Raw genomic sequence first — 19,788 nt, 5'->3', positions numbered from 1 at the left:
CTGTTTACACTATTTTGTTTGGCTAATTACAAAGAGGCCAATTCTTGTTCAGTATATCGAGAGATCTTTCTATAAATAAGAGTTATCCAAAGTGGGAAGACTTGGGAGTTGGTGAATTCATTGCTGGGAGCCCCTACCTGGAAAGTTTTTCAGAGAGCTGTATGTTTTGAAAGCTGTTATTAGAGAACGGGTGGGCCAGATGAGTTCTAAAGTCACAACTCAAAGCACCTATATTCCTGTAAAATATTTATGAGATGAGTCATTTTATTCTCTTCCCTCCTTCCCATCCCCACCAGTGGGTGTGTTCCATTAACTTCAAGAACCCATCCTTATTTTTTTATGATTTATAACTTTGTCTGTTCTTTAGAAATTGACTCTAATATATAATCATTTTAAATCACTAGATTATACTAAGTATATGCTGCATTTCTTTAGAAAAATGAGCAGGCGGAATTGTTGGATTTGTAAGATGTGCAGAGATGACTCTAAGAGGCCTCCTTCAAAGTAAGTAGCATGTAAATTCTATTACCATTATAATGTATATTTATCACATGATAAGTAGGTGTATGTTTATTCAACTGCTGTCTTAATATATTTTGCTCAGAAAAATTTGCATTTACATGTAATTCCACTAGAAGGGCAATCATGCGTTGCACTAAGGTTCCATTTTCATTATTCATGGTTTACACTTGAGAATTCGGCAAGTTTAATGTTTTTAGAGAGTCTTTTATGAACAAATATTCTTAGGTTTTTTTAAGTCTTATATTGTTAAAATTTTATATGTTAAAGTGAGATTCTTTCATCCAAAATATTTACATGGTTCAAACCCTCTATCTACAAAGTGCCAGACCTTCATCTGTGGTTGGAAGAGGTGAGACTGGAGGGGTAACCAAATGCTCACCAAGCTCCCAGGTCTCTTCTACATTTTGCCATAACTCAAAATGAAGCCATTCAGATGGGGCCAGTGGCTATATTAAAATGGAAAGCGGAATGCCTGAGGAGGGTAGCAAACCATTTGACTGGATTTGCTCACCTTGAAGAATCCCCAGGCCGAGGATCCCTGTTAGGTTAGCCTGAGAGCCTGATCTCATCTGCATGGAGACTCAGTCGTGGCCACACATCCCTGCTACAGTCGGAACTCCTGGTATGCAGGCTCCCACCCTGAGGTATCCAAATATCCAAAAATGCAAACCAGCTACTGTGTGTTTGGAGGATGCGGAGTCTCCAGTGGTGGGTGGGAGAGACAGGAAGACCCAAAGCTCAGCATTTCAATTGACCAGTTGAGGCTGCTGAACTGCACAGGCCTGTGTGAGAAGGAAGACGAGAAGGCTGGTTTGGGAAGAGCTTCCTTCTCTTCTGCTGATGATTCGCATAGAGCATCACCATCAACGCTCGCCTTCCTTCTACCTGCCCTGACACCCACCATCAGGGCCGGCGAAGGCCAAGGAAAGAGAATTCACATGCCTCACATACCAAGAGATGATAGTCATTTGATAAGTGCTTAATGTTCTTGACCTAACTTAATTTTCAGGGTAACTTTGTGGATAATAAAACTGAAGCTTGGAGATTTTAAGTTAGACCAAAAGCTATTAAGTCCAGCACAGAAATCAGAACCCAGGACTGTCAGACTCCAAACACTCCTCATTCCTCTCTCCGCAATGTTGCGATGTCTCAGAATGCTCCCATATCTGTTTGGTACCTGCTCTCTCTCTGTCCAGAAGAAAGGAGGGGACACAAAAGTGGAGTCTGTTATTAGAAACTCCAGTGGATGAGGGGACAAAGGTGTTTAGAATTACCCTAAGGGAAACTGGTAGCCACGGGACAGCATGAAATTGGTGAAATACTCAGAAAAAATTACAAGCAAAAATGGGATTCAACCAAAACTAAATTTTACTTCACAGGTTTACCCCCAACCATAATTACCCCAATCACAATGCATCTCCATAAACTCACGACCCTTAGAGGCACAGGTATTCCCTTGTCAACAACCACCAACACCAAACTTTGAGGTAACCCAGGACAGTGATGGTATCTCCTCTCACACTGTAGCTTTTCTTCTTTCCTATATGACAGTAAGGTCTGCAGGACACCTTGCCAAGCACTTTTCATTTCGATGGATTGGAAAAGGTGATTTTAGGTTTCTGTTTTTATAGTTCTAATACGAGAAAGGAACAAGGAGTCTGACACCATTTCATGGAAATGTTTGCTGAAAGCAATCTCAACGGCAGTGCACTGTTAAGCCTCAGTGCTGATGCAAACAGTCCATCTAGAACTAGCAAGTACCACCTGAACTTTCAGAAAACAAAGGATATTTGACCTTTCTAGGACTCCCAATATTTTTCTATGTCCCAGGTTACTTTTTAACCTCTTTAACTAATCTTCTTTCATTGTGTTAAGTACCTGCTAATGCAGATGGCTGTCCCCTCAACACTGAGTACTGAGCTAACTATACCAGGTGACAGCCAATGGGCAGTGCTTGCTTGTATCTATAGTGGCTTTTGATTAGATGTGGTTATTAAAAATAGGAAAAATAAGAATGTATCATAAACCGAATGGCAATGAACGGACTGAGTATTTTAAAGGAGGGAAAGAAAGTGATTCTGAAGAACAGTCGCTTACCAATTCACCTCATAAAGCCCACCAAAATGAAAGAAATGAAGTCTTGAAGCCAGTATCTTCCACAGATATTTTCAAAATGGTAAATAGCCTTTTTCATATGTTTAGGTCAAATGTAACTTGACACATTACTCACAGTGATAAAAACTAAAACCGTCAAGGTAAAAAAATATAGAGCAAATAACAGACAAAGAAAATATTTATACATAATAGATAAAAAGTTATGTGTGCCACTAGGTTTTGTGGATAAACTCTAAGAGTCTAACAGATAAATGAGCACACACACTGCTGGTGGCAGCGGCATACAACGTATCACTCTTTTAGAAGCATTGATTCTACTTCTGTTAATCTCTTAAGGAATTACCTTGACTGCGGGCATGGCAAGCCTCAATGACAGCTGGGTTATATTTGGTTTTATTAGTGAAAAATTAGAAATGATCAAAACACTCACTGAGAATAATTATGTAAACTATGGAATGCCCCCTTGTAGAATACTTCATGGTCACTATAAATGATACTGACTCCCAGTGATGATAAATTTACAATTACTCATCTAGAGATAAAATAATATTTCCCTAATCAAAAATATAAATAAATAAATTTACAACTATAAATTATAACACTATAAATTGTGAAGACGTAAAAGGCTTATTAAAAGGGTATATATACATATATATATGTGTGTGTGTATATACATGTATATACACACCCCACACACATATAAAGTATGCACACACATATGCAGAGAATGATTACTTCTTGGTTAAAAGCACACAAACATGCATACAACCAAAAAACTAAAAAGAAATACATCAAAATATTAACAATGGTAATCTGGGCCACAGAGATTATAAAACTCTGGTTCTTTATCTTTTAAAATTTATTTTATCAGATTTTCATGTTTTTTCTACTTTTATATTTTTATAATTCTAATCACTTAGAAAGTAAAAATAAAACGTAAAAGATCACTGGGAAATAAATTTCCATCCAAAACTACACACAAATAGAGTATAACTATATTTGGGCATTATTTTCAAGAAAGCATATTCCTATTTAGTTCAGAAAAAGCTTGAGAATATTTTAGTGCAATGAGCACCTTTTGTTTCTTTTCAAAGCCTTACTCTGGAGGAAGCATTACAGTGGGCCCAGTCTTTTGAAAAGTTGATGGCTACGAAATGTGAGTATCATGTACATATCATTTTTTAATAACTAGCCAGTTTTATTCTTGGAGGAAAATGAGGGAACTTGGTGATGTATGTTTGCTGCGCTTCTCATAGCCTTCTAAACAGCAACTGCCACGGTTAAAAAAAGAAACCTGAAAATAGTTTGCCGTGTCAACCAGTATTATTTTCTTTGGTGTTAATTAAAGCAAGATTAGTCATTGTGAACATTTATTCTTCACAGGTATATGTGTAAAATCCCTTGGAAAATATGCTTAAGTAGTAATACATACTGAAATATACTGCCTTCCTGTAGCTTTCTGAAGTTATAATTTAAAAAAAAACTAACAATTTCCTCTTCTTAGTGCCTTGAGAAGAATAAATTTGAGTTTTGATATTCTAAAAATCCTCAAAGTTTGCTTCTAACTTTATCAGTGTCTGATTTAAGTGGGACTTCATATAAGTCCATATTTAGTTATATATCAGTGTCAGAACTCAGATGGTATAAATGGAAGGTGATAGCAGTGGATGTGAGGAAGATAAAGTCAGAGGCTCAACACAGGACATAGGAAGGAGCAGTCAACTGTGTCTGGGGTAGGAAATGGGGAGGCTGTAGGAAGTGATAAACACCAGAGGACAGGCGCAGAGAAAAATTAGGGCGCACTCAAAGAAAATTCCTCTGTTTGCTGAACTTGGCACTTTTTTCAAAATGCAGTTTGTTCCCCTCCAACGTCTGCTAATGATTTGCTCTAGACCTTTTTTTATTTGAGATTCCCTGTTAGCTTCTCTGTGAACGTTTAATCTGTTTACATCTATTGACTGTGGGAGGGGAGTTAGCTGTGATACCCAAGGTTTAAATTGGCAGGGGTGCCAGCAGTTATCCTGGGCAGGGGGCTTTCTGTCCCCCAAGGCTCACCATGTTCCTGGGGTCCTGCCTGCTCCTCTCGACTCAAGGGCCCCCCCACCCTGGTTCGGAGACAGCTGTCGCCACCTGGCCTCGAGGGCCATGGCACAGGTGCGGAGCCCTGGCTACTCCTACTGAAACACCTTAGCCAGCCGGCCTGGCTCTTATTCCACGGCGCCCACAGTGCTGGGACCCACAGCTCCAGGCTCTGTCACCACCTGAGGGCCCACCTCAGGTAGCAGCCCTTCCCAGTGGGCACTGAAGGCCACGCTTTCTTTCTCGGATGCCACCATCCCCGCCTCTCACTTTTCAGATGTACCTCATAGTTCGTGATCTGGTTTGCCAGCATGACGGCAAATTTTAAGATATGTATCCTTTTGGTCAATTTTAGGACATTGGTATAGGAGGAAGAGACTAAAGTGTATGTTCAGTTGGCTATCCTGACTGAGTCTCTGTTAATAATTCAGAGTTCGTCCCAACCCCCAGTAATCCATATTGTGCGGCATTGCCAGATTAATCTCCCTCTTGGAGTTTATTATTCTTCATCTGCAAAACGGCATAATATCATGTATCCTTTCAGCATTCCTATGCAGGTTAAATATACACCCCCTCGCTCAATGCCTGATACAGAGGAGACACACAGTGACTGAGAGTTATTTCTCTTAGAAATAAAGTGCTTGTCTTGAATAGCATGCCTTTTTCTCTGCTGCCCACCCAAAAGTCCAAAATCTCCAACCTGGTTTTCAGGACTCTATACCTAACCTGACGCACTTTCTCACCCTTACCTCCAGCTCTGTCCCCACACGTGACATGCCCTTCCGCCCCTGTGACGCCTGCCCCATCTTCTACACGTCCAGCTCTCCTGGTCCAGGCTTTTGCCTCTCTGTCTCCTCTATCTACTCTGCCCATCCTTAAAGGTAAAATTCAAGTTCCACTTTCTCCTCTTGGAAACCTCCTGGAAATATTTTTCTCTCTCTCTTCTATTTGATGGTATCATTGTTTACTTTGCTTCTAATTGTAGCAATTTCGTGTCCTGGATTTTTTTCCACAGCTGCTTTCTCACTAGATTGTAAATTCCCTTAGAGCACAGATCACTTCTCATCCACCTTTCATCTTATCTCCCAGAGGCCGAAATTGTGCTTTGTACCTAATGGGCATGCAATAAATGTTCAATGAATAAATACAAGACAAACATTAGTAAGAAAAGATCAAAACGCCAAACCAGATTGTGTAAGAGTTTCTGTGCCAATCCTGGCAGCCTCATAAACTAAGTGAATAAAGTTAATTACTCAGAAAAAAATTTCAAGTGGGATCTTGGCTAGAATTAGCAATTTAGAGATCTAGCATCATAAGAATAAGTAAAGTCTAAAGAAAAAGATGAGGACAGGAAGACAGCATACTGCTCTTTACAAAAATTGCCAAAAACAGGGTACTAACCTTACCAGAAATTGAATTACTGTGAAATTCATGTAAAAATTCAACAATCATGTAATAAAAAGGTGATAAAATATAAAATAAGTCATTCTATGGGACACACAATCCGAAAGATAAAACTAAGAATCCAAACATTAAATGTGCCAGAGAATAGACTGCATTTACATTAAACAAGCACAGGAGTAAAATGCATCCTCTAGCTAAGACACACAGATGCCTCCACACAGATTAAAAAGCAATTTCTAAGAATATGTAGTTCAGAAACCCACATGGCAAAGATTCTCACAAGAGGCAAATTTTGAGCTGGGACTTAAATGACTCAGATTGTTGTAAAATGATAGAGTTCTGACTGTAAGTACTTTAAAGATAGGAAACGGTTTTAAAAGAAATAAGTACAGTGAAGACAAACAAGTGCTTCTTTCAATGAAAAAATGTAGTGTGTAGTATTCCTCGGGATTTGGTGTGAAGACTGGTCTCATTAAAAAAATCTCCACAATGAATTAAAGAGAAAGTACCCTGCAGAAGTTCCAAGTTTATACATGATAGAAAGTCCTTCAAGTTTCCAAACATCCAAGATTTTAGGAAAAAAATTATTTTCAAATGGGCATAAAAGTAGTAATAACTTTTTTTTTTAATTTTATTTTTGGCTGCATCGGGTCTTTGTTGCTGCCAGCGGGGGCTACTCTTCGTTGCAGTGCATGGGCTTCTCATTGCGGTGGCTTCTCTTGTTGTGGAGCATGGGCTCTAGTCACGCAGGCTTCAGGAGTTGTGGCACGTGGGCTCAGTAGTTGTGGCACGTGGATCAGTAGTTGTGGCTCGCGGGCTCTAGAGTGCAGACTCAGTAGTTGTGGCGCACAGGCTTCGTTGCTCCGTGGCATGTGGGATCTTCCCGGACCAGGGCTCGAACCCATGTCCCCTGCATTGGCAGGCGGATTCTTAACCACTGCGATACCAGGGAACACCAATGATCACCTAAACGCTGAGGACTCTACAAACGGGAAAGGTCAAGACTAAAAAATAATTACAATCAAAACTTTGATTAATCAAGGTTTTAAATTTGATTTTGATTAAAATATCAGAAAAGAATGCCAGAAAAGAATGCAGAAGGCTCATACGTAAATAATATTCTTTGGCCAAATCTCAAAAGATGAGGATAGGGGTTTCCCACTAATATCCGAGTAAAGTATGCTTAATATAAATAAAAATAAGTTTAAAATGGCAACTAGTGCCCTTGGATGAGTCATTCAATCCTTCCATGTGTCTGGCTGACCTTCCTGGCACTGGACAGTATACAGTGAAAGAGGCCTAGAGGGTCACTGTGCTCAGCTCGTGTGCACCCCCTAGAGGGAGGAGAGAGACAAACAGGAAAGCCAACTAATAGCTTAATTAATTCCAGAACGTAATAAGTGCTTTGAAGAAAATAAAACCAGGTCGTATTACAAAGAAAGACAGGGGTAAGAGGGAAATTCAACGGGATGATTAGAGACAAACTGTCGGAAGGTGTAAAATGTGAGCTCAGAACTGAATGACGAGAAGCGGCCAGCCATACTGGGGTCTGGGGGCAGAGCGGCCCAAGCAGAGGGAAACCGTGTTCAGAAGACCCTGAGATACGAATGAGGTTAGTGCCTTCAATTAGCCAAAGAAATGCAGCCTAACAGGAGCACAGGGCCTTACAGGCCACATGAAAGGCCTTAAATGCAAAGTAACAAGCATTAGTGTGCTTTGAGAAATACCCTCTGAGGGTGGGGAGGGCAAGGGAGGGGAGGAGATGAAGAGATACAAACTACTAGGTATAAAACACAGAAGACCCAAGGATGCGATGTACAGTATAGGGAATCCTGCCAATGTTTTATGATAACTTTATATGGAGTATGATCTATAAAAATATCAAATCACTATGTTGTATCCCTGACACTAACATAATATTGTAAGTCAATAAAAGAAAAAAATCAATAAAAGTACGCGCTCGTTCTCTTCTGAAGAAAAGAAGCAGAGAGACTAGTTAGAAGGCTATTTCAATAAACCAGGTAAGACTGGAACTCAGTAGGGAAGACAAAACCTGGTGTAATTAGCATATAGATGCTAATCGAAGCCATGGCCCTATGAGTTCACTTAGAGGGAGAGTTCAGAGAGAGGTGAGCAGAGATCCAGACGTGGAGCTTCGATGCACACCAGTATTTCCATATCCAGGGAAGAGAAGGAGCTTGTGAAGGAGATGTTAAAGGAGCACCAAGTGAGTGAAGAATGACAGGACAGCATGTCATCACGGGAGGCAGAGGAGACAGCGTTTCAAGAAGGGAGGTGTGCACTGTGTCTAAGGCTGCCGGGAAGTCAGGTGAGACGTGGAAGGAACATGGACCATCGGGTGGGGCAACATGACGTCAACCGTGCCAAGAGAAGAGCAGCACGGTGGGGATGGACTGGACAAGAGGAAGCAAGGCAGACGCTACAGGGAATGATTTACATAGATTTTGCTGTGAAGTTCATCAGAGAAAAGCACGGAGACTGGAAGGAAGCGTGAATGCGGTCCACACTGGGCGTAAAGCGTCAGTAGCTGTTATCGGTTTTACCTGGGAAATAAAGCAGCATAGTTGCAGATGACGGCAACCATTGGAGAGGAAGAAACGGATGACACAGACTAGAGTGGAGGCGACTTTAAGAGCAAAGGAGCAGTGCAAGGCAACAGGGAAAGCAAAATCAGGTGGGAGCCACAAGTGAACTGTTTGGCCCCCCCAAAAAGCAACTGGGATCCCTTCCTCTCAGGAGGAGAGTCGGAAAGGGCAGGTCCCAGCGGAGGTAGGTTGGTTGATTTGGTGGAGAGAAGGCAAGGGAATCTCCACCTAATCAAACCTGTGTTCTCAGCTAAATTTGAAGCAGGGTCGTCAGCAGCTGAGGAGAGGATGAGTTGCATTGTGAAAGGAGGGGACGGGAAATAGTTGCTGGAGGGCTGGAGAGCCACGATATTAGGGGAGGACGGCAGGACGACAGGGAGATGCTGGGGGCCCATTTTAAAATTTGCAGTGGTGATTTCAAGTGAGAAAGCACAACTGCGTATTCTTCCACGGCCTGTTGTGTGCACTCCGGCACAGACACAAGAGCAGACATACAGTTAAGCCCTTCTGGATCGGCAGGGGTTCTGAATCCCAGAATTTGCATCAATCTTAAGCTTGGCCAACATCATCCTTAAATGTACTGAACGCTTCCCTCCCTTTCTCAGCGATCACAGTCACCATGGACAGCCTTGGAAATGCCAGATGGAAAGTGCAGGATTATCGCAGTGCTGAAGGCACCGCAGTGCATCACGGCAGAGAGTGGACACCACAGGTCACTGAGGGACATTGCTGTTCCCTCCTGTGTGTCCCTCGGCTCTCCTCATCCGTGAGATTCCGTGCTGCTCACTGGGGACTGGCAGCTCCCTACACCACCCTTTAGTCTCAGCGCCGCTACCCACAGCTGTTGCCATGGCTCCCCTCGCCATCCCTCATAATCCCCATGCTGCCATGCCTCACCCTTCCCGCCAGCACTTTTGTCTTCTTTAACTTTTCATGCATGTCCTGACCTTGCAGGGAAAACAACAGAACAACAACAAACCTGGCCTTTTGTAGACCTCAATGTTCAGTTAGTACATTTTCTGTCTCGCTCTCAAGAAACCAAAAAGTAACAGCTTGCCAGGTATAATCCTCTGTTCTTTGGTGCTCCCTGGATGCTGAATAATTAGAGCCTGCCTCTTTAGTTTTCAAAATCTACAGACAGTCTCTTTAAAATACAGAAGCACGGGGCTTCCCTGGTGGCGCAGTGGTTGAGAGTCCGCCTGCCGACGCAGGGGACACGGGTTCATGCCCCGGTCCAGGAAGATCCCACATGCCGCAGATCGGCTAGGCCCGTGGGCCATGGCTGCTGAGCCTGCACATCCGGAGCCTGTGCTCCGCAACGGGAGAGGCCACAACAGTGAGAGGCCTGCGTACAGCAAAAAAAATAAAAAATAAAAAATACAGAAGCACGAGGGATCCAAAAGCCTAGATTAACAAACGTTTCTTTACTGGGTACCTGTTATCCGTCAGGCAGCACGTAGGCATGGGGCATGCAAAGGTGAGTGACTGCAGTGCTTGTTCTCAAACGGCTTGCAGGCGAGGGGAGAGTAAGAGAAGTAAATCAACCAACAGAACAGACTGTGGTACAGAGGGAGATAAATGAGAATGAAAATAAGTGTGGACTAGGTGCTGCTTGTCAACTGACAGGAAGCACTTATCTAACCTGCTGTGGGGACAGGGGCTTCAGAGAGATTTTCTTCAGAAACTGAGATACCAAACCTGAGTCTTAGATCAGGGTATAAAGCCCGCCACACAGAAGCAACTGCATATACAGCAGCATGGCAGTAACACACTACCTGGCCAGGAAGAGCAAGGCGCAAACCAGGACGGTGTTCAGGCATGGCAGGATGAGGTTGGAGAGGTAGACAGTGCGGTATCCTCATGCGCCCTGCAGCCGCTGCCAAGAGGTAGGGGTTTTACCATTAGAGCAATGGGAAAGTTTGAAGGCTATAAATAAAGGGCCATGGCCGGATTTTCGTTTTACAGATTTTTCTCTAATAAGAGTGCAGAAAAGATTGAAAGCAGATCAGATGGATGAACTTAGGCTTTTTCAGATTAGATATTTTACAAATATTCCCCCCAAATCATAAACAAAAGTAACATGTAAAAGTAAAACAGAAGATAATGCCATAAATAAAACAGATAGTGTCTTTAATATACAAAGAGACCTGGAAATTCAAAAAAACAGTAACAATGCAAAAGAAAAATGGACAAAAAATTTGAAGTTCACAGAAAGAAAAGAAATGGTCTGGAATAAAGAAAAAATGTTTAAGCATTAATATTTTTAAAACACAAATTTAAATAATTACAAGTCACTGGTTTTACCCGATCTGATTGGGAAGGAAGGAGTGTGTAGACATGTCAACACTGCTATTACTAATGAAAAACAATGAAATATTTCTGAAAGCAATTTTACAATAGGTATCAAGAGTCTCCAAAAATATTACATCATCAATCTAGTAATTCTACTCTTTTAATTCTAGGGAAATAATTAGAGATGCAAAGATTTATAAACCAAAACGGTCAATGTAGAATACTTTACAACATATAAAGGGGAAATAATCTAAATATTCGATAATGGTAGCACGGCTAAATATAATACAGTGTAGTAGTCACACAATGGACTATTACATGACCTTTAAGAGTAAACAGGAGAAAAAAAAAGAGTAAATAAGAGAAAGTGTTTGCTACACCATATTAAGTATGAAAGAGTGATACAAAATTGCTTTCATTGTATAATGCCAATAAGGTAATTTGAGAGTGTGTCTGTATTTGTGAAGATGAATGAATACTGTTTAGGTAGCAAGTTAAATGAATACTGTTTAGGTAGAAAGTTAAACATGAACAAAGGACTGAAAGAGTGAAAGGAAATATATCAAGTTGTTAACAAATTTCTGTATTTAAGTTGCTTTTATAATAATACAGCAAAGAGAAGTTAGGAGAAAAACCAGAAATGGTTAATATCATACAAGGCAAACCAGAGAATTTCAATAAAACAGACTTATTTTAAAACTGCACACAGAGGCTGGTAGAATTATGGAATTCATTTTCCCCAGTGGTACATATTAAAAATAAAATGGATTTAACATAATTTTAGACACTTTTCTGGTGGCAGACTGCCACACAGCCCATTTTTAGGATTTAATGCATGCCATGAGCCTTGCCGCCTTGCAGAAAACAATCCTGGAATAGATGGGGCACCATTCTGACTCAGACAAGAGGAATGTCATGTTTCCTTTCTATTTACATCAAGATACCAGCATGGGGGCTTCCCTGGTGGCGCAGTGGTTGGGCGTCCGCCTGCCGATGCAGGGGACACGGGTTTGTGCCCCGGTCCGGGAAGATCCCACATGCCGCGGAATGGCTGGGCCCGTGAGCCATGGCCGCTGAGCCTGTGCGTCCGGAGCCTGTGCTCCGCAACGGAAGAGGCCACAGCGGTGAGGGGCCACATACCGCAAAAAAACAACAACAACAACAAAGATACCAGCATGTGTCACCTTGTGTGTCACAGAAATACTAATTTCAGTGACTAATTTGTAAAGAACACACTAGAGGGGCTTCCCTGGTGGCGCAGTGGTTGAGAGTCCGCCTGCCGATGCAGGGGACACGGATTCGTGCCCCGGTCCGGGAAGATCCCACATGCCGCAGAGCGGCTAGGCCCGTGAGCCATGGCCGCTGAGCCTGCGCGTCCGGAGCCTGTGCTGCGCAACGGGAGGCCAGAACAGTGAGAGACCCGCGTACCGCAAAAAAAAAAAAAAAAAAAAGCACACACTAGGGAGTCCCAAAGGCACCACTCTCATTCTTCAAGGAAAAAGCGTACACTACGTGTGACATAAACCTAGCTCTTCCATCTTCTCAGTTTAATGAGCAATTCTCCTGTTTATCCCTATTACTCTGCTCAAGCAGAATCACGGTCTCTGGAGCATTAGTGCTCAGAAAGGAGCATCATTTAAAACCTCAGAACGGGCCGCACTGGGCTGCATCGCCTGATTTGGAAAAGGCTCTCCCCCCTTGTAATCCCCTTGTTGTATGAGTCAATAGAAATTCTAAAGTGAGCAATTCAGTTCTGACTTTAATAACTGCTTGGATTCCTGGAACAGTTTCTTTTTCTTTTATTTAATTAATTTATTTATTTTGGCTGCATTGGGTCTTCGTTGCTGAGCGCGGGCTTTCTCTAGTTGCGGCAAGCGGGAGCTACTCTTCCTTGCGGTGCACGGGCTTCTCATTGCGGTGGCTTCCCTTGTTGTGGAACACAGGCTCTAGGCGCATGGGCTTCAGTAATAGTGGCATGTGGGCTCATAGCTGTGGCTCGCGGGCTCTAGAGCGCAGACTCAGTAGTTGTGGAGCACGGGCTTAGCTGCTCTGCAGCCTGTGGGATCTTCCCGGACGAGGGCTCAAACCCGAATCCCCTGCATTGGCAGGCGGATTCTTAACCACTGTGCCACCAGGGAAGTCCCCCTGGAACACTTTTGTACAACTATTTTCAGCTGCTTAACTTACATAACAATTAGCCTAATGAAGACAAAATTCTATAAAACATACCAATCATGTGAGCTACTTGTTCTACACACCAGAGTCCTATCCGTAATATCAGACAAGTTCAAGCGGTCCAGGTTAGCTTTCACTAGGATATGATACAGTAATATGTGGTACTAAAATCTCACTAATCTACAAGAAAGGTGCATTTCTTGTTCATGCTACACAATGACTGGGTCAACTGTAGCTCTGTTGCAGGTCTTTATTCTGGCCTTCAGACTAAAGGAGCAGCTCTTCCAGAATGCATCCTTCTCACGTTTTTTTGGGGGGTGGGGTGGGGAGCAAGCGCAGAACCACCTGATAGTCCTCCTGAAGCCTTCTGCCTGACCTGCACATGACACTGTGCGCGGGTGTCATTGGCTGACACAAGCCCAATGAGCAAGGCTGAAGTAAGTGGGACATGAAAGTACAATCCTCCTCCAAGAAGGGCAGGAATAACTGAGAACAATACCACCGTCTACCGCATCGGGTATCTATAGAAAAATACATGTGGCAACACACGGATGGGTTCATCAGCAGAGGACTCGGGAATGTTGAGAACTGCTGAACCCTTCGGCCAGCCCCAGAAGACCCCTCCTCCACTCAATCAGGAGGGAAGTCAAAGAAGGCAGATACAGATGCAGGCAGCTTCTAGAATAAAAATCCCTAAACATTTTACTATACAGTTAAGCTAAACATAAATATAAACACAAATTTGGAATAGTATAACATGTAATCTAACACTGGTTTCCAAATTATCCCCCCACCTGCCCCCCACCCCATCCGCTTAACCCATGCAAGCAGCCTGGTGGCTAAGTCTCATTCCAGGATCTGTAGATTTCATCTGGTAGCTTGTTTTTTTTCCTATTCCATAACTCATTTATTTTAGGATCCTTATTTTCTGTTCCTAATGAAGCACTCAGTCAAAATTTCTCTAAGTACAAAAAATTGCTTTTTATTTTCTTAAACAGGATTCTAGTTCTTTCAATACACACTGCAAATTACTGGCTTCCAGCTTCACTTTTATGCCAGAAATGGCTTTCTGTTTTGATTTGTTTTGTTTTTTTGGCTTGCCTACCCATTCAGCTGTTTCTCTAATAGGAATACCAATTGCTACATCTGCATTCTCTGACCCCAGCTTTCTGTGTCTGTGATGAGGTGAGGCACATCTTAAAGTTAATTGCTGTGAAAACAAACTTCTTGTTTTAAGTGTAAGGTAAAATATATGCTCCCATTGGGTAGAAATACCAAATCCATATCCTTTCCTTGTTACATCTTTATACAAGCCCTACCCCCATCTCGTCTGTCCTCTCAATTCAAACAATGCTTCTTTTGAACCATCTCTCACCCAATGGCGTGAAGGCTACACTTGCTCCCATGATACTAATGAACCAAGCTCTAATTTTGTGTCTTCCTAGGATAGCACATTTCTTGCAGATCACCAGCTTTCCCCAACCCTAATGCCTCCTTAGAAGGTGTTATTAGAATCTGCCTCTGTTTGAGTTTTTCTCTTGAATACAGAATACCTTAACTGTTGTCTTTATTTTTGTATCAGTGGTGACAGAGCAGTAGAAGCCAAGGAGTCAAGGAGCCTGGCTTTCTGGTGCTGGGAAACTCATTAGATCCAACCTCTAACGTGAAGATCTAGGAAAATACGAGTTTACTCACCATTGCTATTCCCTCTGATTACTATTATTTCTTGTAACGGTTAACAATACTAAGATATTGTTAGTCAAAATCCTATGTTTCATCACGTGTTCAATGTGCCTACATACACATTTCTGTCACTATTGTTGGGAAGTTACGTTGTCTTATCATTTAGCAATTCAATTTCTCAGATATGCCAAGAGACTTCCTAGTCACCAAAAGAAGTTTAATATTTTTCTCAGAGGGTTCATCTTCAATCTTGAGAATACTTGATCCCCCCTCAAAGATTCTGATTAATGTGTTAGATTTGTGAAAACTCACTTAACCCTCTTCTTCAAACACTGGTGCCCACAAAATAGTGGCTCAATTGGGAAAGTTCCTCCCACACGTTTGCCCCTATCTTCCCACTTCAGAAAAGACCAGAGCTGAGGATGACCATCTCTGGCATCAAGTGTCTCTTAATGGTTGTTCTGCACATCCTCACTGTCCTGTTCTGGATTTTTTTTTTTTTTTTTTTTTTTTTTTGTGGTACGCGGGCCTCTCACTGTTGTGGCCTCTCCCATTGCGGAGCACAGCCTCCGGATGCACAGGCTCAGCGGCCATGGCTCACAGGCCCAGCCGCTCCGTGGCATGTGGGATCTTCCCGGACCGGGGCACGAACCCGTGTCCCCCCAGTCGGCAGGTGGACTCTCAACCACTGCGCCACCAGGGAAGCCCCTGTTCTGGATTTTGAGGTAGGTTCCAACACCCTATCCAAATTCCATTCCCTGCCTCGTCCTTCATTTCTGGTGTGAACCATAAACCACGGATATGAAGTTGAATTGTTCATTATCCATGTTCTCCTGCTCTAATTGGATACGAGAAACACCCCGGGCTATACAGCCTGATCAGTTTATCACTTCTACATGCTTCTGGACATTTTCCTTTCAACCCTGACCTGCCTGTTTAGATTCTAAACCTTGCTCTTACCCTCCAGTTTGTACTGAGGTTTTAGATTTTTCATGTCAGTTTCATGATCAGAGCTCTCTCCCACTGAGGCCATTTAAGTCCTGTTTCTGCGTCCTTGTGACCTATTCCATCCTAGACCCGGCCACACTAGTGGGCATTTTGCTCTGAGTAACACAGAATAAAGGAATGAAGGAATGACCCCACCACTAACTGGCACTGTCAACACATGCTTCAGAGATGTGTGTGGGGGTGGGGGTGGGGTGTGTGTGTGTGTGTGTGTGTGTGTGTGTGTGTCATTATATAATACTCACTTGTTAAGTAATTTGGGAGCTCTGATTCAGATGTTAGTTTTAAACTGCATTGCATATTGTTCAGATATTTTTAGGATGCTGACCCAGGAAAATAAACTGATTTCTCCTCTACTTTTAGATGGTCCAGTAGTCTACGCAGCATACTTAAAAATGGAGCACAGTGATGAAAATATTAAATTCTGGATGGCGTGTGAAACCTATAAGAAAGTTGCCTCACAGAGGAGCAGAACTTCTAGGGCCAAGAAGCTTTATAGGACTTACATCCAGCCACAGTCCCCTAGAGAGGTAACCACACCTGACAATGCCAGCAACCGGAAACCAGTACACCCCAGGAAAGCGTCAGTGTCTGTCAAGCACACGTATGTGCCAGCACTTTACATCCAGTACCTCCTATAGTGTTATGTACTCAGTGTTGTTAACCTTATTTTACAGATAATAAACCTGAGACTCTGAGAAGTTAATTTAACTTCTTCAGTGTCACACAGCAGTTAAGTAGGAAAGTTAGGCCTGTCTGGCTCCAAAGCCTCTCCTCATTAAGTTATCTTAATTCCCAGGAAAGTGGAAAAAAAAAGAAGTCCTTGTAAGAATTGACTCTACTACACGAAACAACAGATAGCACCGACGTGGTGACTTCCCCAGTGGGGGTGGGCAAAGGGTGCCATCACTGCTCACCTTAGTTTAAAACCAGCAAACTCAGCAAACATCCACACCAACATCCCTGCCAATCACTTACAACTGGAGAAAGGAAATAAAGAGTCATGAATGAAACGGACACCCTGAGACTCCTCCTGGTGGAGAGAAAACGAGGAATGAACATTCTGGTCAAGAGGAGAAGGGTGGAGGGTGGTTTATGAGATTCCTGTCTTTCAGGAGAGTCCAACATTATTGACTTGTTTCTCAAAACTCTTGTCTGGAAAATACTTGGTTTATTGAATAACCATTTCTCTCCTCTATTTCTCCACTCCTCTTCACTTTCTTCCCATTTCAGGGCATAGTCAGTTAAATCAACATTCATGACTGTTAAGGAAGATAAACTTCAAAATAGCCCCAATTTCCCTTTTCTTTAAAAGAGGCCTCCATCTCATAAACTCTTTGCTTGCAGACTCCACTAACAAACCACTTGTATCTGCCTAAGGAAGCAACGGTTTCTGGTATTTCCCTGGTCTTGGCCCTCATGTTTTGTGGGGAGTTTTTTTTGTTTTTTTTTTTAATCTGGGATGTGGAGTTGGATGTTTACTTTTTCAAAAGCAAGTAGCTTATCTCTTATCAGTCTTTTAAGATACCAATGAAACTGCAAACAAACTTACCCTATTCCACTGAAAAGGAGAGGAGGAAAAAATTAAACCTTTCTATTCCATTTTCATCTTCAATTATGCCTACTTATGTTCCACATGTAATTTCACTTTTCAGATTAACATTGACAGTTCGACAAGAGAAACCATCATCAAGAATATTCAAGAACCCACTCAAACATGTTTTGAAGAGGCTCAAAAAATAGTGCATATGCACATGGAAAGGGATTCCTATCCCAGGTTTCTAAAGTCAGAAATGTACCAGAAACTTCTCAAGACTATTCAACCCAACAACAATTATTGACCACCACTCAAAAGTTTAAATTGAAGATGGTATACTGAAAGTCCTGGCTTTGTGCTTTTAATATATTAAAAAAAAAATCAGGGCTTCCCTGATGACGCAGTGGTTAAGAATCCACTTGCCAACGCAGGGGACACGGGTTCGAGCCCTGGGCCAGGAAGATCCCACATGCCATGGAGCAACTAAGCCCGTGCGCCACAACTACTGAGCCTGCACTCTAGACCCCACGAGCCACAACTACCGAAGCCCACGCGCCTAGAGCCTAAGCTCTGCAACAAGAGAAGCCACCGCAATGAGAAGCCCGCGCACCGCAACAAAGAGTAGCCCCCACTCGCTGCAACTAGAGAAAGCCCGCGTTCAGCAACAAAGACCCAACTCAGCCAAAAATAAATAAATTAAATACATAAATTAAAAAAAAATTAGAAATGGAGTAGGAATGAAATAGAAGAAATCAAACTATAAATTGATTTCTAGTTCTCAAAGAGAAACAGATCCTGAAAGGATGGACTACAGAACTCTTATAACATGAATGATACAATTTATGGCATACCTACATAGCTCACTTAATATATAAGGAGAAGGAAGGTCTTTCTTCATGACAACAGTGTGATAAAGTTTTTACTGTAGAAATCCAACTAGATGGATGTTTTCTTCTTAATGAAATTTTTCTGTCATAATGCACAGATCAGTTCTTTAAAAACTGTAGCTATATGAGTTTTGTCTCTAGCGTGAATGTACTCTTTAGATAGAGTGCTCGTAATAACTTTAATTAGTAGACAAATTTGGTACTCAAAGTATAATCAATTGTATTATATCATAAGCCATATTAAAAGATGTGTTCTTGAGAGATATTTTACCTATAAAATCTTCCTACTATTACTTTCATAACTAAACTTCTATATTGCATATATCTTCTACATGTGAAAAATTCCAAATGAGTCTAAGCTATTTAAATGTATGAATTTCCTCATGTATTTTCATACTTATATTGCTATAGGGTAGAAAATTTGGTTCCTATATTTCGAGGTTTTTCTCCTCACAATTTGAATCCATCATGATGGTCTTGATAATCAATAAATCCAAATATAAACTAAAAACTTTATAAATATGTGATTTTTTTCAAAGATATGATAAAGTAATTTTTCCAGTAAAAGACTGTTTTTATCTTCCCTGTCATAGAAGCTTCTTAGAATCTGTCAGAATATTCCAGAGGCAAGAACTCATGTCTGTTTCACTTGCTTTGTTCAGCACATAGCACAGGATAAATGTTCCTTAGTAATGGATAAATATTCTTTACTTTTGATAAAGAATAAGATACTTAAAATATTTAATATCATTTTTCCAAAGAATTAACTGTAGGAAATTTCTGATCAAGATTTTTAGTTTTAGTATGTCAGGTCTCAAATTTGACTGAAATAGCATTACTATTTTAAAATACCTATAAACCTAAGCTGTATCACATGAAGATAAATATTAACTGGAATTATTCTCATTAAACAAAGAATTATTATAATATAGAATCAATATTCAGGGGTTCATTTCTGGGAGAGAGAATTAGCTGTGCAGGAGAATATTTTTTGTTAAAAAGTATAAAGCTGATTAATGGGGGCTCTAGTTACTTGTAGAAGGTGTTACCACAGTAGTCCAATTTTATCTAATCCACTGAATTTATTTCTTTTAAAAATACCAGTATAAGAATACAGGTTTAAGTCTCAGATATCTGAACTTGATAATGATCCCTAGGCACAATATGCCAGAAAAAAAAAATGTTTCCATGCGTTTCAAATAGTCTCCTCATCTCACTCCATCAGCAAATGAGTATATGCATGGGCAAGTCAGAAAGGTCATACATCCATGGCCTCGAGACACATGGTTTCAGGACACCTTGAACCCTTCTCACGCAAATTATACTAAATCAGCCAAACACTGATGTAACTAATAAATGGAATAACCAACATCCTTTGCTACTTATTTTTCCCCTTGCACTCCAACACAGGACAAGTCTAGAATTTTCAGTTTTGCTTATGTACTGATTTTACCTTCCAAATACAGTCCCTCTGCCCAGCCCT

At 41.5% G+C, this 19,788-nt stretch overlaps 1 protein-coding gene across 1 annotated transcript; it reads left to right on the top strand.

The window, feature by feature from the left end:
* Positions 1-439: 439 nt before the first annotated feature.
* On the top strand, positions 440-18,877 carry RGS13 (regulator of G protein signaling 13; the record flags this gene model as incomplete). The annotated part of the gene is made up of 4 exons (XM_081223975.1): positions 440-504; positions 3,732-3,793; positions 16,245-16,411; positions 17,537-18,877. 4 exons carry the CDS (start codon positions 440-442, stop codon positions 17,720-17,722), a joined length of 480 nt encoding a protein of 159 aa, XP_081080101.1. The 3' UTR covers positions 17,723-18,877.
* Between the last annotated feature and the right edge of the window lie 911 nt (positions 18,878-19,788).

The sequence above is a fragment of the Mesoplodon bidens genome (genome assembly GCF_964165515.1).
Source record: "Mesoplodon bidens genome assembly, chromosome: 2".
Classification (NCBI taxonomy): domain Eukaryota; kingdom Metazoa; phylum Chordata; class Mammalia; order Artiodactyla; family Ziphiidae; genus Mesoplodon; species Mesoplodon bidens.
Note: the sequence above shows the minus strand (reverse complement) of the source record. Positions and strands in the feature narration are given on the sequence as shown.